The 22,091-nt window shown below is 42.0% G+C and overlaps 1 protein-coding gene across 1 annotated transcript; it reads left to right on the top strand.

Moving 5' to 3' along the window:
* The first annotated feature begins 15,585 nt into the window (after window positions 1-15,585).
* On the top strand, window positions 15,586-21,851 carry LOC115173477 (zinc finger protein 706). Its single transcript, XM_029731589.1, has 4 exons — window positions 15,586-15,689; window positions 16,586-16,727; window positions 20,668-20,798; window positions 20,932-21,851. Exons 2-3 carry the CDS (start codon window positions 16,593-16,595, stop codon window positions 20,761-20,763), a joined length of 231 nt encoding a protein of 76 aa, XP_029587449.1. The 5' UTR covers window positions 15,586-15,689; window positions 16,586-16,592; the 3' UTR covers window positions 20,764-20,798; window positions 20,932-21,851.
* The last annotated feature ends 240 nt before the right edge of the window (window positions 21,852-22,091 follow it).

Below are 22,091 nucleotides of genomic sequence, written 5' to 3'. Positions count from 1 at the left end.
TCTCTTTTTTGCTTTCTTGAATAAGGCAGCTCCAAAATGCAGGTGTTTCAGCCTAGCTCAGTGCTTTCTGTGGTGGAGACCCAGCCAGAGGAAAATACAGAGCGTAGGGGTTGGTAATTTTCTCTAGTTGCACCGTGATTGGCTCAGTGTTCTGTCACTCATGGGAACACGTTGCCAGAAAATCTACAGGAAGAGCTAAAAAGTTCAAGCCTCCTTGGGTGCTGCCATAGATTTACATTAGAAGTGCCCGATGAAGAAGGCTCAAGGTCATTGGCCACAGATAAAGTGACGCAGTGGCGACTCGTCATTCAGGGCAGAGCCTTATATTTTATATATCTTCTTTTTAGGGGGGCCTGTTTTGCATGCTATTTTGGCATTAATACGTGTCACATATCAGTTTGCTAATAATGTAAAAAATATTAGTTAATAAAGCCGCATACAAAATGCAGGTGTTTCAGCATAGCTCAGTGCTTTCTGTGGTGGTGGGGCAGGCCAGCAGAAAATCAAATCAAATCAAATTTTATTGGTCACATGTCACATGGTTAGCAGATGTTATTGCGAGTGTAGCAAAAATGCTTGTGCCTCTAGTTCCAACAGTGCAGTAATATCTAACAAGTAATCTAACAATTCCACAACAACTACCTAATACGCACAAATCTAAGTAAAGGGATGGAATAAGAATATATACTGTACAAATAAGTATATGGATGAGCGATGACTGAGCGGCATAGGCAAGATGTAATAGATGGTATAAAAATACAGTATATACACACAGGATGAGTAATGCAAGATATGTAAACATTATTAAAGTGGTATTATTAAAGTGACTGGTGATCTATTTATTAAAGTGGCCAATGATTTCAAGTCTGTATGTAGGCAGCAGCCTCTCTGTGTTAGTGACGGCTGTTAAACAGTCTGATGGCCTTGAGATTGAAAAATAACATCTGTCTCTCGGTCCCAGCTTTGATGCACCTGTACTGACCTCGGCTTCTGAATGGTAGCGGGGTGAACAGGCAGTGGCTCGGGTGGTTGTTGTCCTTGATCTTTTTGGCCCGGTGATGCGTTGTGCAAACCGCACCTCACCTCCTCCCTATAGGCTGTCTCGTCGTTATTGATGATCAAGCCTACTACTGTTGTGTCGTCTACAAACTTGAGGATTAAGTTGGAGGTGTGCATGGCCACGCAGTCATGGGTGAACAGGGAGTACAGAAGGGGACTGAGCACGCACCCTTGTGGGTCCCAGTGTTGAGGATCAGCGAAGTGGAGGTGATGTTTCCTACCTTCACTACTTGGAGGCGGCCCGTCAGGAAGTCCAGGACCTAAATGCACAGGGTGGGGTTGAGACCCAGGGTCTCAAGCTTAATGATGAGCTTGGAGGGTACTATGGTGTAGAATTCTGAGCTGTAGTCAATGAACAGCATTCTTACATAGGTATTCCTCTTGCAGTGTTGTGTTGTGTAATAGCTTTGCTGGCATGCAGTTTGCGCCACCAAGATTTACACAAAAAAATTGCTTCTGATCTTGTTTGATTTATTGTTTGAACAGTCACTGAGATTATTTTTTGGTTATCAACGCAAAATAGGCTGCTTATTTAATGGCAAGCTAAACAGAAGTTTAAGTGATTTTAAAGTTGATTAGCTGTGAAATAATCAGATTTATAATTAAATAACATGCCCTGAGTCTCCTGACTGGTGCAGTGGTCTAAGTATGCCATAGTTCGTACATCTCAATTGTCAGTAGAAACCACATTTGTTTAAGCAAATCAGCCATATCAGCTATGTTTTCTAAAAAGGCACTAAATTAAGATGAATGAACTGTTTCACTGCAAGACAACACTCCAGGGAAAGGGGGGATACCTAGTTAGTAGTACAAGTGAATGTGTCTTCTGCATTTAACCCAACCCTTCTGAATCCTAGAGGTGCGGGGGGCTGCCATAATCGACATCCATGGCACTCACTGCCCTGCTCAGGGGCAGAACAACAGATTTTTACCTTGTCAGCTCAGGGACTTCATCCTGCAACCTTTTGGTTACTGGCCCAACGCTTTAACCACTAGGCTGCCTGCCACCCCTATAGCCAGGTGTAGTGGTGATAAGGATTCACTCCATGGTGTTGAAAAGAAAGCTCTGCTTTTGGGACAGCTTTATGTAGGCCCTAACAGTTTAGCAGTGGGGGGGGGAATAAAGAGTTGAGAGAGAATAGGAAGAAAGGTAAAGGGAGTCAGAAGAAGAGGATGTGATCTGGACAACTTGACTTGAGGAAGCGGGGTGGTCGCTTGTTTCTCTTTTAGTCACCACATTGCTCCTCCTAGTCAGACTGTCTCTATCATGTCTCAGTCATATGACTGGTCTCTCCTTCAGACGAACTGTATCAGAAGTGAACAAAGTGGCTTAGCTTAAGCTCTGTGGTTGCCAGATCAGATAAAACCGGATGGCCACGTTTCCACTTAATATGCAACGTCAGACACCACACTCACAGTGGAAGAGAAATTAAAACCACAATTAAATTCGCTTTATGACTCTATCTCGCTTTCTCCCTCCTTCCTTCCTTCCCTCTCTCTCTCTTTCTCTCTCCCTCTCTCTGCTTATATTTTTCAGGACTCTTGTACTGAAAGAAAAAGTATGAAAGAGACAATTCAGCCAACATCTACTGTTGATAAATATTCTCAATGGGAATCAAAACTGTTTTCCTGTATTGTCTGAAACTGTGTAGCTAGCGGTGTCGTTCATGAAAGGCCTAAATGCCCAGGATGCAGAGAAACAGAAATCCCCCTCAGGTTCAATGGAGGAAAGGAACATAAATGGATGGGAACAAACAGAACAGACCAGCCAGCCGCACCCTCATCTTTTTGATGCTCTGCCGTTTATCATCATTGCTTTGCTTAGAATGAATGTAACATGGGTGAAAAGTCGAAATGTCCCATGCAAAAACACAAATGTTTTGACCGGTTTCAATAGTGTAACTGGTGATACTGTAAATATTGTAATATATTTGGGGTGATTTTATCTCTTCAATGTATTATACAATGTGAAATACTTGTGTGTAAATCAATGTGTGTAAAACAAATTGACCAATTGCCATTGTCGAGAAAGTACCATGCCAATGGATATCACATTCTTCAACCAACATGTTGACCTATTGGAAGAGGGAACTCCTACTGTATGTTTGATTCATTTGATTTGTCACGAGTCAAAAGGTCTTGAATTGAGCAACATGTTAAATAATAAAATGGGTTGAAGCCAGTGGGGTGAAGGGTGCTGCTGTGTATGTAAGTACACAAGTTATGTTTTTCTTTGCTTCTGTTTCAGCAACACACATCCTCTATAGTTGTTTTTTTCACTGATCATCATTCACAAGGGGGCGACAAAGCTTTTCTTGATGTCTTCTCATTTGTTGTGAAAGCAAAAGAAGAGTCCCTCTTGTCTCGTTGTCTTCCCTTGCTAGCAAGTTGGCTGAACACTGCAAGCTAGCTGGCCTTTTGAAATAATTGGATGTCTAATGAAATAATATTAAATGGCAAATACTTATACTTCCCGGTGTAACCTACAACATTATCCCAATTTGATATGCTGCTTCAATGTATTGGCTCCCATATCAGCTAAAAATATGTCATCGTTTTTTGTCATGGAGAAAAAAAAGCACATGGCTATCTGTTTTTACATTTCCGAATAGCCTTTTGTTTAGAAGTTATCAATTCTAAACAAAATATATTTTGGGGGGATTCTAATAAGGCTACAATCTTGTTCAGTGGCGACCTGTCAATCAGGTCACCACAGTTTAGCAAATAAGAGAGTCCCACCTGTTTAGCAAAAAATAATAATATTAAATGTTGCTTGTTTTGCATGTTATTACAAGTCAGTTTGCAAACACTGTAAAAAGTATTCTTGAGTTAATAAAGCTGCATACAAGCATGGTCTCTTTTTTGCATCTGTCACGGATACTTAGGGCAGGAGGAAGGAGCAGAGTCAAATGCAGGAGACTATTGTCCAATAGTGCCGAAGTTTATTCACACCCAAAACACTCGGTGGTCAAAAGGCACAGGGAGCGCACAATACCCCAAAGGTGGAAACTGGTAATTCCACCAATGAAGAAAATTACGCACTGGGCGCAGCCCGGCAAGAAATAATAATCGCTGACAAACAATTAATCCCGCACAAAAAACAAACCCAAAGGAACAAACTAAATACCCCCCCACTAATGACAGAAAAGGAAACAGGTGCGGACCTAGACAGACAAAACTCAACGAACACAGAAACATAGATCGGTGGCAGCTAGACGACCGCCGAGCGCCGCCCGGCCGAGGAGGGGCACCATTTTCTGTGGATACTGTGACAGCATCCTTGAGTAAGGCAGCAAGTTGGAAATTGCAAATTCAACAATGAGTGGTTTGGAAGGAATCAATGACTAACTTCCTTCCTTCCAAACCACTCATTGTTGAATTTGTAATTTCCAACTTGCTGCCTTACTCAAGGATGCAAAAAAGAGACCATGCTTGTATGCAGCTTTATTAACTCAAGAATACTTTTTACAGTGTGCTGCAAAGCAATCACTATTTTGCTTTCCCCGCCTGCTATTCGGTGGAGAGGGTGTGTGGTCCAAGTCTTGGTTTAAGGGTCTCTTTACCAAGCATAAAAGTATAAACATTCACACAAAATAACATGGTCCAGAAAAGGTTGAATACATTGGCCATGAGGTCAATCCAGCATGACTTCTGCTGCCTTAAAAACAGCTGTAAACTCGGAACTGGGAAATCTGAGACTTCAGTGAGATCAAGACAACTGGGAACTCGGAAGAAAACGAGCTCAGACTGGGGGAAAAAAAAAACATTTTAAACGGTCATCCAACTCGGATTCCAAGTTGGGCCCCTTTCTAGAGCTCCGACCTGAAGATCACTGAAGTCATGAATCAACCTTGTTTTTTTCAGAGTTCCCAGTTGTATATTGTAGCTTAGAAAGTAATACTAAATGTATGTTGTGTAGTAAGCTGTTAGTAGCCCATGAGCCTCACCCTCATAATTTGGTCCCTTTCCCCTTCATAACGTAGCCTATTGTTCTGACTTGGTGGTGCACGTGTAGCCTATAGCATGTTTTAGAGAAACGTTATCATCAAATATTGTAAGAGCTTTCATTGTCTGCTTATATGCCCCCTTTATTTATCCTACGGTTCTGACTTTTTTTTAGAGAGTAGATCAGCTATAATATTACAGATAGATTGTAGCTTCCATCAATGTCATTGACTGCATCACTTCCAATCCCCCATATATTTTTTGAAAATATACATATACAATCATACATACAGTTGAAGTCGGAAGTTTACATACACTTTAGCCAAATACATTTAAACTCAGTTTTCACAATTCCTGACATTTAATCCTAGTCAAAATGTACTGTTTTAGGTCAGTTAGGATCACCACTTTATTTTAAGAATGTGAAATGTCAGAATAATAGTGGAGAGAATGATTTATTTCATCTTTTATTTCCTTCATCACATTCCCAGTGGGTCAGAAGTTTACATACACTCAATTAGTATTTGGTAGCATTGCCTTTAAATTGTTTAACTTGGGTCAAACATTTCGGGTAGCCTTCCACAAGCTTCCCACAATAAGTTGGGTGAATTTTGGCCCATTCCTCCTGACAGAGCTGGTGTAACTGAGTCAGGTTTGTAGGCCTCCTTGCTCGCAAACGCTTTTTCAGTTCTGCCCAGAAATGTTCTATGGGATTGAGGTCAGGGCTTTGTGATGGCCACTCCAATACCTTGACTTTGTTGTCCTTAAGCCATTTTGCCACAACTTTGGAAGTATGCTTGGGGTCATTGTCCATTTCTAAGAGCCATTTGCGACCAAGCTTCAACTTCCTGACTGATGTCTTGAGATGTTGCTTCAATATATGCACATAATTTCCCACCTCATGATGCCATCTATTTTGTGAAGTGCAACAGTCCCTCCTACATCAATGCACCCCCACAACAAGATGCTGCCATCCCCGTGCTTCACGGTTGGGATGGTGTTCTTCGGCTTGCAAGCCGAAGATACTTTTGTACCTGTTTCCTCCAGCATCTTCACAAGGTCCTTTGCTGTTGTTCTTGGATTGATTTGCACTTTTTGCACCAAAATAAGTTCATCTCGAGGAGACAGAACGCATCTCCTTCCTGAGCGGTATGCCGGCCGGGTGGTCCCATGGTGTTTATACTTGAGTACTATTGTTTGTACAGATGAGCGTGGTACCTTCAGGCGTTTGGAAATTGCTCCCAAGGATGAAGCAGACTTGTGGAGGTCTACCATTTTTTTCTGAGGTCTTGGCTGATTTCTTTTGATTTTCCATTGATGTCAAGCAAAGAGGCACTTGAAATGTAAAGGTAGGCCTTGAAATATATCCACAGGTACTCCTCCAATTGACTCAAATGATGTCAATTAGCCTATCAGAAGCTTCTAAAGCCATGACAGCCTTTTCTGGAATTATCCAAGCTGTTTAAAGGCACAGTCAATTTAGTGTATGTAAACTTCTGACCCACTGGAAGTGAAATAATCTGTCTGTAAACAATTGTTGGAAAAATGACTTGTGTCATGCACAAAGTTGATGTCCTAAGCGACTTGCTAAAACTATAGTTTGTTAACAAGAAATTTGTGGAGTGGTTGAAAAATGAGTTTTAATGACTCCAACCTAAGTGTATGTAAACTTCCGACTTCAACTGTATTTGCATATTTCTGTTAGGGAACGCCTCATCTGTGAATTGCAGATGTGCACAACTCAATCTGACCTTGCACTCCTACTAAACAGTGGCGACCCATAATTCAGAGCAGATGGGGCAGAGCCTGTTTTGAGCCCTACATTTTTAGAAACAAAATTATAAAAATGAAAAATATGTTTTTTGGGGGGCTTGCCTGCTTTACATGTTATTTGGGCATTCATACGTGTCACATATCAGTTTGCAAACAATGTAAAATATATATATAATTGAGTTAATTAAGCTGGATACAAACATGGTCTCTTTTTTGTTTTCTTGAGTAAGGCAGCTCCAGAATGCAGGTGTTTCAGCCTAGCTCAGTGCTTTCTGTGGTGGTGGGGCAAGCCAGTTGAAAATACGGAGCGTTGCACCGTGACTGGCTCAATGTTCTGTCACTCATGGGGACCCTACATCACCGCCAAGTCTCAGGGTAGAGCTACAAAATTCTAGCCCCTTGAGTGATGCTATAGAGTTACATTAGAAGTGCCCATCCAAGAAGGCTCAAGGTCATTGGCCACAGATAAAATGACGTCAAATCACGTTATATATGCAGTAACTGGTCTGTAAAAAGAGAATTTAGTTGTTCCATGGAATTGCTCGGCTTTGTTACTTTTTGTAATAAAGTCTATTTGAATTCACATGCTCCGGTATCTGAGAAATATTTGATTCAATATTTCCATGACAGCAGTCATCATCATGAAACAAGTCGACAATCTACTGGCAAATCCTTTTTAATCCTTGTCATATGGAGAAATAATGAAGTGAAGTTGGAAATCGCAATTTCAACAATGAGTGGTTTGGAAGAAGTCAGTGACAGTGGCTGCAAGCATTGCAAAGCAATCACTAGCCAAATCTGGGATTAAGAGGCTCTTTTCCAAGTTTAAAATGATAAACATTCAACAGTTTCCATGCTGTCAATAAAGCATGATTTGTGCTGCGCTCGAAACAACTGTTAACTCTGAACTGCGAAAACTTGACTTCAGTGAGTTCAAGACAACTGGGAAGTCGTGAATAAACAAGCTCCGACTGGGAAAACAAGTTTTGAAAGGTCATCCAACTCGGAATTGTAAATCCGGCCTCTTTCTAGAGCTACGACCTGAAGATCAATGACGTCATCATGATAAGACCTTGTTTTTTCAGAGTTCCCAGTGGTTTTGAAAGCACCATAAATCCAGAGAATGCCATACTTTGATGACAAAATTTGCCCACGAAGGACCGCAGCACCACCTTCTTGTTCAAGTGAGCACAGCACAACAAGGTGAGTCCCAAAATGTATTGTATGCTGCTGCATAAATTATGTAATATACCAGGGAGATATGTATACTGTAGCTAAGAAAGTAATACTAAGTGTATGTTGTGTAGTAAGATGTTAGCATCCCATGTGCCTCACACTAATAATATGGTCTATTTATCCCTCTTAATTTTGCCTACTGTTCTGACTTGGTGGTGCATATGTAGTCCATAACCTGTTTTAGAGAAATGTAATCATTGAATATTGTAAGGGCTTTCATTGTCTGCTTACATGCCCCTTTATTTATCCTATGGTTCTGACTTGGTGTACGGGGAGAACACCGTAAGAACGGTCCATGTTCTGAATTCTGTCGCTGTGTCACGTCCTGACCAGTAAAGGGGTCATTTGTAATTGTAGTATGGTCAGGGCGTGGCAGGGGGTGTTTGTTTTGTGTGTTTTGGGGTTTTTTGGTTCTACGGGATTTTGGTTCTAGTTTTTCTATGTTTCTTTTTCTATGTGTGGCCAAGTATGGCTTCCAATCAGAGGCAGGTGTCTTTCGTTGTCTCTGATTGGAAGCCATACTTAGGCAGCCTGTTTTTCCTGTGTTTTTGTGGGTGGTTGTTTTCTGTATGTGCCTTGCAGAACTGTTGATTGTCGGTTTATTGTTTTCGTTTAAGTGTTCTCTTTATTAATAATAAAAGAAGATGAGCACTATACCCGCTGCGTTTTGGTCACCTTTCATCGACGCATGTGACAGAACCACCCACCAGAAGAAGACCAAGCAGCGGGGTAAGGAGCTGGAGAGGAGGTATTTTGAGTCATGGACGTGGGAAGAGATCCTCGATGGCAAGGGTCCATGGAGCCAGGCTGGGGAGTACCAGCAATTGAAGGAGGAGCTGGAGGAAACAAAGAGGGAACGACGGAGGTACGAGGCGTTGTATCCTCTTATTCAGGAGGTGAACCCTGACCTAACTTCCCGGGCTATACGGAGGGAGCCATGAAGGAAACCAGAGCCGGTCGAGGAGTTAAGAGCGGATGACGACGCTGGATTCCGGAGAAAGGGACTGGTGGAGAGCGACGGAGCAAACGCACAGAGGGAGGAGCTAGGCAGTATGGAGGTATGCGCACTATGTCGCCCATATGCACTCAGAGCCCGGTGCGGTCGATACAGGCTCCGCAACGTTGTCGTTCGACAGCTAGCCGGCAGCCAGGAAAAAGTGCGCCGGCGCAGCATATCTGGCCTCCAGTGCGGCTCCTCGGCCCAGGATATCCCACTCCTGCTCCGCGCACGATACCCTGCATTCCCCAACACAGCCCAGTTCGTCCTGTGCCAGCGCTTTGCCCTTGCCGAGCTAGAGGGAGCCTTGAGCCAGGACGGGTTATGCTGGCTGTAAGTGTCAGACCTCCAGGGAGAATCCTGGGCCCTCGATATCCTACGCCTGCTCCAGGTACGGTGCCCCGCATTCCCCAGCACAGCCCAGTTCGTCCTGTGCCTGCGCTCTGCCCTTGCCGGGCTATAGTCAGCATCGGGCCAGGACGGGTTGTGCCAGCCCTGAGTGCCAGACCTCCAGTGCGCCTCCAAGGCCCAGTACGTCCTGTGCCTGCTCCGCGCACTCTCCGTCCAGCGACGCTCCCCAGTCAGGAGCCTCCAGCGACGCTCCCCAGTCAAGAGCCTCCAGCGACGCTCCTCAGCCCGGGGCCTCCAGCGACGCCTCTCAGCCCAGAGTCTTCTGAACGGGAGCTATGCCCAGAGCCAGAGCCACCTCCGTAGTGGGAGGATTGGCAAAGGGGGGGTGTAGCACAGGAACCGTTGTTGACGGTGGCCACCCTCCCTTCCCTCCCTTTAGGTTTGGGGTTGGTTTTGTGGGGTTTTTTGTTTTGGAGGTGCAGTCGGGGTCTGCACCTTCGGGGGGGTACTGTCACATCCTGACCAGTAAAGGGGTCATTTGTAATTGTAGTATGGTCAGGGCGTGGCAGGGGGTGTTTGTTTTGTGTATTTATTTATTTTTTGTAGGGGATTTTGGTTTTAGTTTTCTATTTCTATATTTATTTTTCTATGTGTGGCCAAGTATGGCTTCCAATCAGAGGCAGGTGTCTTTCGTTGTCTCTGATTGGAAGCCATACTTAGGCAGCCTGTTTTTCCTGTGTTTTTGTGGGTGGTTGTTTTCTGTATAGCCGTGTGCCTTGCAGAACTGTTGATTGTTGGTTTATTGATTTCGTTTAAGTGTTCTCTTTATTAATAATAAAAGAAGATGAGCACTATACCCGCTGCGTTTTGGTCACCTTTCATCGACGCATGTGACACGCTGTACATTTCAAAAGTGCTAAACAAATAGTTATATTGACTATGTCCATCCTAGCTCGCTCATTAATGTCTAAATCGAAATTACGGATTGCCTCTTATCCACTTGTTGTCCCCTTATGCCATAGTTTGTACATCTCAATTGTCAGTAGAAACCACATTTGTTTAAGCAAGTCAGCCATATCAGTTATGTTTTTTTTTAAGGCTGTAAATGAGGCTGAATGAACTGTTTCGCTGCCAGACAAGATACCGCTGATAGCCAGGTGTGGTGTAGCCAGGTGTGGTAAGGTGTTGGGACTGCTGTTGGGACAGCTTTATGTAGGTCCTAACAGTTTGGGGGAACCGTTTGTCACCGTTATAGTTCAATTAATGTATTGTTTGGTGTTGTGCTGTGGCTTTCTGGCATGCATCCCACTAATTTTCTAAAACTTTGGTAAAGCGTCAAGTCTATAAAACTTAGTGCACTGTGTTCATAACATATTGCAGTTTTGGGAACAGAAAAATTTATTGAGATCAGATTTTTCCTCGATTAGAAAATCAGCAGAATGTCGGCCCAGTTTCACCTAGTTCCTGCCTCTCCCACTACCTGTGACTGAATTCCTCTCAGTACCATAGTTGGTGGTGAGAACATTTTTTAAACGGATGCTTCAGCTTTATAGCCCCTGTGACGTGTCTGGGTTACCCCTTCTGTCTGCGCTGTTACATGCTGTGGTCCTGTGACAAACTGACACAATTTTGGTATAATGTCTGTGCTATCATATCATTGTGTCTAGGAATTTATATCAATTCAAATAAAATTGTATTTGTCACATGCTTACTTACAAAGCCCTTAACCAACAATGCAGTTTTAAGAACAATACCTAAAAATGTATAAAAGTAACAAATAATTAAAGAGCAGCAGTAAAATAACAATAGCGAGGCTATATACGGGGGTACCGGTACAGAGTTAATGTCACAGGCGTTGAAATGAGTTGACCAAGGCGCAGCGTGTGAAGTGCTCATACTTCCTTTAATGAATACATGTAAAACAGAAAACAACAAAACGGCCAAACAGTTCCGTCAGGTACTACAGACAAAACGGAAAACAACTACCCACAAGAAACAAAGGAAAAACAGGCTGCCTAAGTATGGCTTCCAATCAGAGACAACGATAGACACCTGCCTCTGATTGGAAACCATACCCGGCCAAAACATAGAACACAAAACATAGAATGCCCACCCACCTATCACACCCTGGCCTAGCTAAACAGAGAAAACACAGCTCTCCTAGGTCAGAGCGTGACAGTTAATGTGCAGGGGCATCGGTTAGTCGAGGTAATTGAGGTAATATGTACATGTAGGTAGAGTTATTAAAGTGACTATGCATAGATAATAAACAGAGAGTAGCAGCAGCGTATAAGAGACAGGAGCAGCAACATTATGTACAAAATCAGTTACAAAATATGCGAAAAAACTAACAAAATAGCACGGTTGGTGAAGAGCCCATAAAACAGCGGCCATCCTCTTCGGCGCCATCAAGGCCCATCCATCTCCACGATTATGTCTGTTGGGAAATGTATATATTGGTGACCAATATCAAAGAAAGTTTTGTAACTTTGGTCAAATTGCAGATTTTCTTTGTTATAGCTATCAATTGGAAGGCATCATACTCACCGTCAATAACGAACCGGAGGACTGAACTATGTAGTTACATTCCATTAGATTCTGTGTTTTACAAAATTAACCAAAACAAAAGACACGTTTGATCAAATCTGGAAACCGTTTATTGATCGTTTTGAGGAGTGTGACATTTCCCAACGGACATAATTGTGTGTGAATTTGAAATGTATATTTGATACGTTCAAGTACAGGTGTGGGCATGTTGAGGTGTGTATTATATGTGGTGGTTATGTTTTTTGTTGTTGTGTTGTTTCTGTTTGTGTTTAGAATAAATAAAAGGTGAAAAAAAATTAAGAATGTGAGATGGAAAGTAGCCGATCAATTTTTCTGAGAAATTAAGCTTTGCTGCTTTTGTGTAACTTTGGGTTTCACCAACATTGTAAATAAACATTAAGGGTGTTTATGAAACATAATTGAAATTGCCCATTTAGTTACTAAACTCACAGAAAAATGCATATAAGTGGAAGCCTATCTGGAATTGGGGTGTGAGTGGGTAGGCGATACCAAGACAGGCCTCGTTCTCATCCGGAGAAACAGTGTGTCGTGTTTCTCATGAAGCATAGTGACTAGATGGTTCGTTTGTGTATTTTCCACAAAACCATTGTGTGCTGGGTTTTCTTTTATGGGAAATCCACACGTTACCATGTGAATTCATGAATAGATTTCATGTTGTTTCATGAAACTAAGCCTAAAGCAGCAATCAGCTGCCCTGATGCAGAAGCATTCACGCCATACATACCCATAGGAATACTGTGGAATTTTGTCACCTAGAGGTCCCTTTTGGTGTTTCCAATGAGATCACCCCCGCACCAGTGGGTCGCCAGTGCTTAATGTTAGTGTGTGCTCTAGTGTTATTGTGCTTCCATCAGGTGTGTGACACAAAAGGCTTGTGGAGAGCAGAATCAACAACCTCTGCATAATTCAAGCAGTTGCTTTTTGAGAAGGTGTTAAAGTTCACAGTTAGCCATAGTTTCGCAAATGTCACTGAAAAGTAAGAGTGGCTTGGCTTTGGGCCCCAATTAGAGAAGGTCCGCAGGAGTCATAGCCCAGTGAGACACAGGTGCCAGGCTGCGTAGATTGAAACAGAAAAGTGAGCCTTTTGGGTAAAACACTGAGGTAAACCTTCACTGGAAATGCGCCAAAAGAGTATATTATAGTCAAATAGATAGTCTTTTTTTTTTTTTTACCTCACTCAGTTTAATCCTTTCATTACCATTGTGTTGATGCGAAGGCACAATGGATTACCGCCAACTAGAGGTATGGGCACGATAAGAACAAATTTAGAACACCCACGCTGCCAGGTGGCGCTGCAAAGAAAGGTCAAGGGGGAGGGATCCTGAGAGGAGTGGTGTGAGAAATATATCTGTACCAGTACAGAGGGATAGGCCAACAGGTGATATATGTTTCAGTAAGATTGGATTTTTAGCATTTATAGCAATGGTTATCAACTTTACTGCAGGGATGGAACGTAAGTCACAGAATATTGAGGTTGTGGTGGCAGCTGCAGAGAGGTATTTGGGTGTGTGAGTCTTGACATGAGAAGAGTTACAGGGTGTGTTAAATGGTGGTGTCCCATTCTTTCAGGTTGTTGGCCTGAGGTAGGACCAGTGGCGATTTTAGCATGTAAATCTTGGTCGGGCAAAAAAAGTACATATGGGATGCATGCCAGCAAAGCCACTACACAACACAACACTGAACAATACATTAATTGGACTATAATGGTGACAAACGGTGCCCACAAACTATTATGGCCTACACAAAGCTGTCCCAACAGCAGAGTCCCAACACCTTACCACTGCTACACCTGGCTATCAGCGGAGCCTTGTCTTGTAGCGAAACAGTTCATTCAGCCTCATTTACCGCCTTTAAAAAAAACATAGCTAAACAAATGTGGTTTCTACTGACAATTGAGATGTACAAACTATGGCATAAGGGGACGATAAGAGGCAATCCGTAATTTCGATTAAGACGTTAATGAGTGAGTGACGACGGACGTAGTCAACATAACTATTTGTTCAGCACTTTTGAAATGTACAGCGACAGAATTCAGAACATGGGCGATTCTTACAGTGTACTCCCTATACAACAAGTCAGAACCGTAGGATAAATAAAGTGGGCATATAAAGAGACAATGCTCTTACAATATTAAATAATTACATTTCTCTAAACCTTCACACCCTGATCTGTTTCACCTGTTCTTGTGATTGTCTCTACCCCCCTCCACGTGTCACCCATCTACCCCATTATCCCCTGTGCATTTATACCTGTGTTCTCTGTTTGTCCATTGCCAGTTTGTCTTGTTTGTCAGGTTAACCAGCATTTTTGTTCTCAGCGCCTGGGTTTCCCTGTCTCTCTTTTTCGCACCCTCCTGGTTTTGACCCTTGCCTGTCCTGACTCTGAGCCCGCCTGCCTGACCACTCTGCCTGCCGACCTGTACCTTTGCCCCACCTCTGGATTGTTGACCTCTGCCTACACTGAGCCTGCCTGTCGTCCGGTACCATTGCCCCACCTCTGGTTTACTGACCCCTGCCTTGACCTGTCTATTGCCTGCCCCTGTTGGAATATTAAATAATTATCAATTCGACGTGTCTGTATCTAGGTCTTACCTTAATTCCTGCCAAAAACAGGTTATAAGCTACATGTGCACCACCAAGTTAGAACAGTAGGTAAAATTGTAAGAGGTGAAAATAGACCAAATTATTAGGGTGAGGCACATTGAATGCCGTTTGGGTCTTTGCGTGTGAAAAAAGATACATGTCATATAATACTATTTGACGCGTTAAATAAGCTTTTGTGGGCAAATTTTGTCATCAAAGTCTGGCATTCTGTGGATTTATGGTGGGAACACGGGGGAAAAACACAGACAATCCATTGAATAGTAGGCTAACGTTAGTGGTTGCTTTGCAATGGTTGCATATAGCCATTGATTCCTTCCAAACGACTCAATGTTGAATGATACGTTTTATCTATAATTTCTCTTCATTATATGACATGGATTAAAAAGGATTTGCCAGTAGATTGTCGACTTGATTCATAATGACTGCTAGCTAAGACTTTGAAAGTAAGATGTTGACATGATCAGTCCAATCAAAGCTACTGTACATATAACGTGATTTGCCGTAATTTTATCTGTGGCCAATGACCTTGAGCCTTCTTGGAAGGGCACTTGTACTATAACTCTATGGCAGGACCCAAAGGGCTGAAATGTTGGATGTCTACTCTTACTAAGGACATAAACTCGGCGATGACATACTGTCCCCAGGAGTGACAGAACACAGCCAATCATGGTGCAATGCTCCTATCTTCTGCTGGCTCGCGTCACCACCACAGAAAGCACTGAGCTAGGCTGAAACACCTGCATTTTGGAGCTGCCATACTCAAGAAAACAAAAACTATATGTGACACATATTAATGCCAAAATAACATACAAAACAGGCAAGCCCCCCAAATATATATATATATATATATATGTGTGTGTGTATATAATTTTTATTGCTAAAAATGTGTGGCTCAAAACGGGTTGGGCTTAAAAAAAAAAGAAGAAAAGTGGTGAATGTTGTTTGATGGTATGGTATTTTTTTTCTATTTTTTTTTACCAAAGTATAAGGGAGTTGTACTCCAGGCGGTAATGCAACATTTATTGTATGCCAACCGCCGGTAAACCTCATCGAAGAAGAAAAAGAAGGCGGCGCTCCGTAGTTTTGATACCTCCTGGCCAACTTCCGATTCTGGTACAGCACCCAAGGAGAACGAAGACGGGCGAAACAACGCGAAGGTATTTTATAAAAATAAGCGTTTTATTTATCAGATTGAACAGCACACATGTTGGTGTGTTCAACTTGTAGCCAAATAAAAATCTTTGGTAACATTAATTTTGGTTTAGCTATCCAGTTCTGCGACGGTAGTTAAATAGCTAACTAAGCCACACTTGAAATGGCTGTCTAACTTGGCTAGCTAGCTAAGAACTGTTAGAACTGGCTAACCATGCTGTATTTTGTTTCAGTTCGCGCCGCAGACGTGTTTGTCTTAGTTATTACGCAACTGTTACTAATCAATTGGCTAGTTTACTAGTTAGATGTGCTAGCTATTTTTGCCAGCCGAACTAACGTTAGCTAGCGCTAGTTAGCTACAATGCGAGGTATACGGGGTATAATCATGAGTGCGCACCGTAGCAAACAGTTGCAAAACATTTCGCAACGAAAACGAGATTCTATTGGACAAATTCACATAGGTCAGTTTCGTCCCGTTTTCTTCTTTGTGTATACACCGCAGTTAGCCACTACAGTGGAATGTTTTGGCTCTTTATGCTTATCACATTCTTCTCAGAACAGAAGATAATTAGCTCAGCCACACGCTTCTCTAGTGACTAGTCACAGCTGACTATCCAGCTGATTCCTTCACAAAATGTTAGCCATTAGATTGTATAGCACGCCTAAATCGTATAGTTTAAAGCTGTTAAATAACAAACCTATTGTTTACTAAATACAACCTAGCTAGGTATAGAATCTTACATCTCTTGTCTAGTTGTCAGCTGGGTAGTCACTTGTTTAGCTAAATTCACTTGTACATTTTCTTCATAGATGGCTAGATTGCTGACAAGACTGCGATACTAGTATCAACGGATAAATATCAATGCTATGAGTTGCATTTTTAGAAGTCTGTTTCTTTCAGGTAGGCTATGGCTCGCGGGCAGCAGAAGATTCAATCCCAGCAAAAGAACGCCAAGGCGGCGGCTGCTAAGAAGAAGGGAGCGGCAGCAGACCAGAAGACTGCAGCCAAGGCAGCACTTGTCCACACCTGTCCCGTCTGCCGGGTGAGTGTTAGTGGTTGGTACTTTATTTGCCTTTAGTAGGCAGGGTTAGGGCCGTTACGGTGACTGTATTACCGCCACACCAGCGGTCACGAGTCATGACGGCAGGCAAATTGCACGTGACCGTTTAGTCACTAATTAGGCTTCTCCAAGCTCTGATGCTACTGCTAGTTATTAGTAGCCTACCACACTTGCTAACTGCCTGGTACTCAGCACTCTGTTGTCCCTCTAATCACTCTGACATCAATGCAAATGTAATCAAATCTAATCAAACACTTCATGAGAGCTCATGTTGCGCAACATTTCTATAGGCTATGCAATTACGTATGAAAACATAGTGATGTCCTTTATTAAAAAGAGGAGGTTCCATCAGCTTTCTATAGGCTAGGCCTACTATATTTATTTATCAACATTCCGAATATTAAGCACAATACTTCTCTTTACAACAGGAGTATAGCCTACATGGCTGGCATGAAAATGAACCACGGGAAAAGCGTCCTCCATTCGCTATTTAAGTGCATAGATTACATATTTTTTCCGCTGCCCATGTTTCGAGACCGGGGTCCATTCTAAATCAAAACAAATTTCACACATTATTTAGTGTGTGTATATATAAAGACAAGATTAAATCACAAATAGGGAATGATATATTATCACTTGATGGAATGATGCCCAGCTTTTTCAAATCATCGTTGCACACCTCATGTAGCCTAGCCCATAGGCCTATATGTTTTGATCAGGTTCGTATCACAACTGAAGTGGCCAAATAACTTCTTAAAATGAAGGACATTAATCCGCTTTACAACGGGTGTAGAGCCTAACTGGCGTACATACGCAACTCTTTCAAGTTTGGGGAAGATAATTTTCACCATAACACACCTGTGGTCACTTGAGTTGTGTTTTCCTGCTAATGAAACATTTGCACTTATAGCCTACAGGCATTGCAGTGCTTATAATGTGAAGAAATAGCCTAATAGTTTCAACATTTTAAGCTAAAAGTTCTCATCTGTTGTGTCAGGCTCATTGCTTAAAACAGTTTTTTTAATACTAGTGGTTGCATTAATTTGGGATCTATCGCATCCCACAACTGTCCCAGACTTTGTTTGAATGTTTATTTCTTGCATAGAATAGGTCAACTTTTGTACTATGGGTGATAGTAGGTTGACAGGCTAGTGCTTTTGCTGTTCGTTAGGCCTACTCATCTTGTTGGCTGGCGAAAAGTAAATGTGGACAGTTTTTTCCCCAAATCTTCAATATCCTCAGAAATGGATAAGGATGTGCACAGTTGTGTCCCCGATGTGTCTGTCTTCACTTTTAGCCTGTAAGAAAGACCCGATCCTCTGACGGAGCCATGTGAGTGAGAGGTGCTTCGGCACCCAGCCGGGAGAAGGGAATTGTAATTATTATATTCAGCCCAAGACCACGCGGCCACTGGCCGCAGAAGGCATGGAATTTTTTCGGGGGCATTATGGCCACATGGGTTTCCACTGGGAAATTCGAGGCATTATCAAGTGCTTGCCAAATTGTGAATGAGAGACTGATGAAGTGTGTACAACCTGCACAAAAAACAAAGCAGAGCTCATGCCTTTTATGCAACTTTTTTCAAATCATCCTTAGTCGCATCATACAGCCTTAGATTGTATTAAAAATCAAAATATATAGCCCAACATGGGTATCACAACAAATATTACACAAATAACTCTAAATTAAGCATATAGGAGTACCTGTTTATTTTTTTAACCACTCAACACAGAATATGCGCACTCCCTCAAAATGTTTGGGAACATAGTCTTTCTATTTTATTCAGCTATGTTTAATTGTTGTTCATACTGTAAAATAATTCCATGCAATTCTAAGCAAATCTTGTCTGCTAAATTACTACTAGTGTAGCCCACAGCCATATGGCATAGCCAGATCAGGGCCTAACATAAGGACAACTCAGAGTATGCTATTCTGTTCTTCTGAAATAGACTACATTTTCTTCATGTCGTGTTTCTTTAGACCTGTCTAAAATGTATTTATTGTGAAGGTGTAGGCTATATTACATGGATTTATTAGACTTTTTAAAGTGTAGATGTTCCAAAGGTCTGCATCAGTGGCTTGTATGCTATGCGTGGAAGCCACTGATGCTAAATGTGTTTATGTTAACAGTCAATTACTGTGAGACCGCCAGTTATTTGCTTGACAATCGCCAACTGACAATTTCATGACAGCCACAGCCCTATGCAGAGCACACCTGTTTTGGTGATTTCAGGTATATCATCAAATAAATAAATTGCAGCATGTTTTTGGGTTCATTTAGTAGTTTTTACCAGATTTTTAAGTACATAACCATGAATGTTGAAAGTTACATTTGTCCAAAACTTAAGTTGCTGCTTCTGTTTTTTTTCAACATGCACCGTATAAACTGTACATTCACCAATAACCCTGTTGTTTTGATAAATAACTGATCGATTAGGGTGGAAATCAGGTTGTACGTGCTGTTGAAGTTAACACAACTAAAAAAAACACATGGAAACTGGAGATGTTTTTTACATCACTGGTTAGAGAACAACCCGCAGAAGACAGTCGGCTACATTTGTAAGGGATGCAATTTCATTTGGGGGGCGCCAAAATGAAAAGAGATACGCTAGACTTATTTGTCAATCACTCGTCGATATCACGTTGAAATCAATTGCGCGAGAGGGGGCGATGAGGTGGCACGTCCTGTTAAAACTAGCCTGGCTCAACCATCACAGTATCTGGAAATAATGTGTACGTCACTGGTTAGAGGACAATTTTGTAGAAGACGCCTAACTACATTTTTAAGCGTTGAATTTTTAGTCAAGTGTGTCGCCAACGTGGTAAGTAACGCAACACTAACAAAAATCGCTTCCATCGATATCCCGCTGAAATCAATAGAACAGGGGGTATACGTTTTGGGGGTAGTGTTTGAACTAACACTATTCAAAGGCCACACGTAGACTTGGAATAACCTATATATGGTCGGTTAGATGAGCACTTGAAGGCTTATATCTATATTTTGGAATGTTGGATGTTGATTTCGGGAGGCTTCCATCATGGAAAAGGGACCAGACCACTTTTGTTAGTTAACCTAAACGAATCACGACCCTCTATAGAATAACAACAGTGACAACAGTTGACTGCTATTTAAGTAATAGTTTGACTGTCAAATCCATGTATTGGTGTGTGGCCACTGACTTTTTTATGGAGAGACCACCTCAAATGTTCTGTGGCATTTCCTGGGAATTTCATTAACTCCGCGTTCTAAGTTCTGCGCATCCCAGCACTTGGAAAAATCAATGGTACCAAACCTAAGATATTGATCTGTTTAAAACAATCAATCTTATGTCATCGTGATGTCTATAAACTTTTAGACTAACATCACCAATCTGAGGTAAAAATCTAGTGTAATTCCACTAAGTGAAAATGCAAGCTTGTGTAAGGTAGTAACACAAACTGTCCACATTAGGGAAATTTGCGCAATATACAATTTACTATGGCAAAATAATTTAACATGTCAATTTAAGATGATTGTATTTGTTGCCTACTCACAAAGTATTATCAAAAGTACATATATTTCAAGGGACATAACACTGAGACCCCTGGACATGGGTGGGGGAATATTTGTGTGACGACCTAAAATAGGGGCAGAAGCTCACCAGCACCAGCAGTCTCTCCAACCAGCCCTGAACGTCAGAGTAATTTAACCATTTAGAGAGTTGAACAAATGCCTGGCACTCTAGACTAGAGCCTCCATAGTCTGTGCAGCAACCTGAACATTTCACCTGCCTACCTTTAGGTTTCTCTCAGTGCAGTCCAGTGTACTGGCCTGTGTGATGTGTAGTAGTTTGATGCATCTTATTACTTTTGTTTGTCACCTGAAAATTCAGTCTCAGCCAATGATTGTTAATATCCTCCATTCCTTACCTGACCCTCACAGACGCAGATGCCGGATCCGAAGACATTCAAACAGCACTTTGAGAGCAAGCATCCCAAGTCCCCAATGCCACCAGAGCTGGTTGATGTTGAGGCTTAAAACGATCACACACACACAATGGACCTACAGCTGGGGTAAGATGCTCTCATCATTCAGACTTGCAGTATACATGTCAGCAGCAAACTCTTGCCCTACTGTATGCTTCAGTTGTATGGCTCAATATGTGGAAATGTTGTCACTCATTGTCTTTCATGTTGTGATTCACAGATACACGATTTGAACACTGCGACTGGTATAAGGGCGTCAAGGGACATAACTCTGAGACCCCTGGACATGGGTGGGGGAATATTTGTGTGAAGACCTAAAATGGGGGCAGAAGCTCACCAGCACCCCATCTTATATGTCCAACCACCCCTGAACGTCAGACTCTATTGAAACACCCATCAGCCCATTTCCCTATGCTGCTTCCTTCACTTAATTCCTGTTTCAATAACATCTAGACTAATTTACAAGTCTACAAGTTTCATTACTTTTTTTGCTACTTTTTCTCACCTGTGTACTGCTGTCCTACGTTTGCCCCCAACTCTTTTCTATACCTCCTCCCATACATTCTTGTTCAGATGTTCTTGATCATTTCTGCTTTCTTTGAGAATGGTGTCATGGTGGAATGCATTTGATGTAAGGTCAAGACCGAGCCTGGTTCTGCCTATATAAAGGCCCGGTTGAAACAAGGCCAAATCCTGTAAGTAGTTTTGGTCTGTGTATGCAAAGATCACTTTTGATAATCCATGTTGTAACATTATTTTTTTTGTTGCTTTTTCAATTTCCAATATATAGATAGATAGATAGAGAAAAGCATTCCTCTGCCTATTTGATCCATTCTGAAAGAAAGCCGTGAGTAAGTTTTGTATGTGTGTGAGGTTATGTATGCCTTGTAATCCAACCAGAAAATCGGGACTTCCGAATGCAAGTTAAACGCAATTCCATCTATACTGATACCAGACAAATGCGTACTTAACTGTTTTCTAATGTATTTCCAATATACTGCAAGGCTATGTAGCTGAATAGGGGTGACACTGTCTAGGATAGGCTTGTCTTAGTTTCTGGAGGTCTGTGTTCACTGGCACTTACTCTCACTTCTGCATCAAATCAACCTCTTTCAATAAATATTATATACTGAGCATAAATATGAATGTAACAATTTCAACGATTTTACTGAGTTTCAGTTCATATAAGGAAATGATAAATCAATTCTTTAGGCCTTAATCTATGGATTTCACATTACTGGATGAGGGCGCAGCCAGCCTGGTAGGGCATAGGCCCACCCACTGGGGAGCCCGGCCCAGCCAATCACAATTAGTTTTTATTTGTGAAAGACAGAAATACTCTTCAGTTTCATCAGCTACCCGGTTGGCTGGTCTCAGACG

Source organism: Salmo trutta, chromosome 34 (genome assembly GCF_901001165.1).
Source record: "Salmo trutta chromosome 34, fSalTru1.1, whole genome shotgun sequence".
Lineage (NCBI taxonomy): Eukaryota > Metazoa > Chordata > Actinopteri > Salmoniformes > Salmonidae > Salmo > Salmo trutta.
Note: the sequence above shows the minus strand (reverse complement) of the source record. Positions and strands in the feature narration are given on the sequence as shown.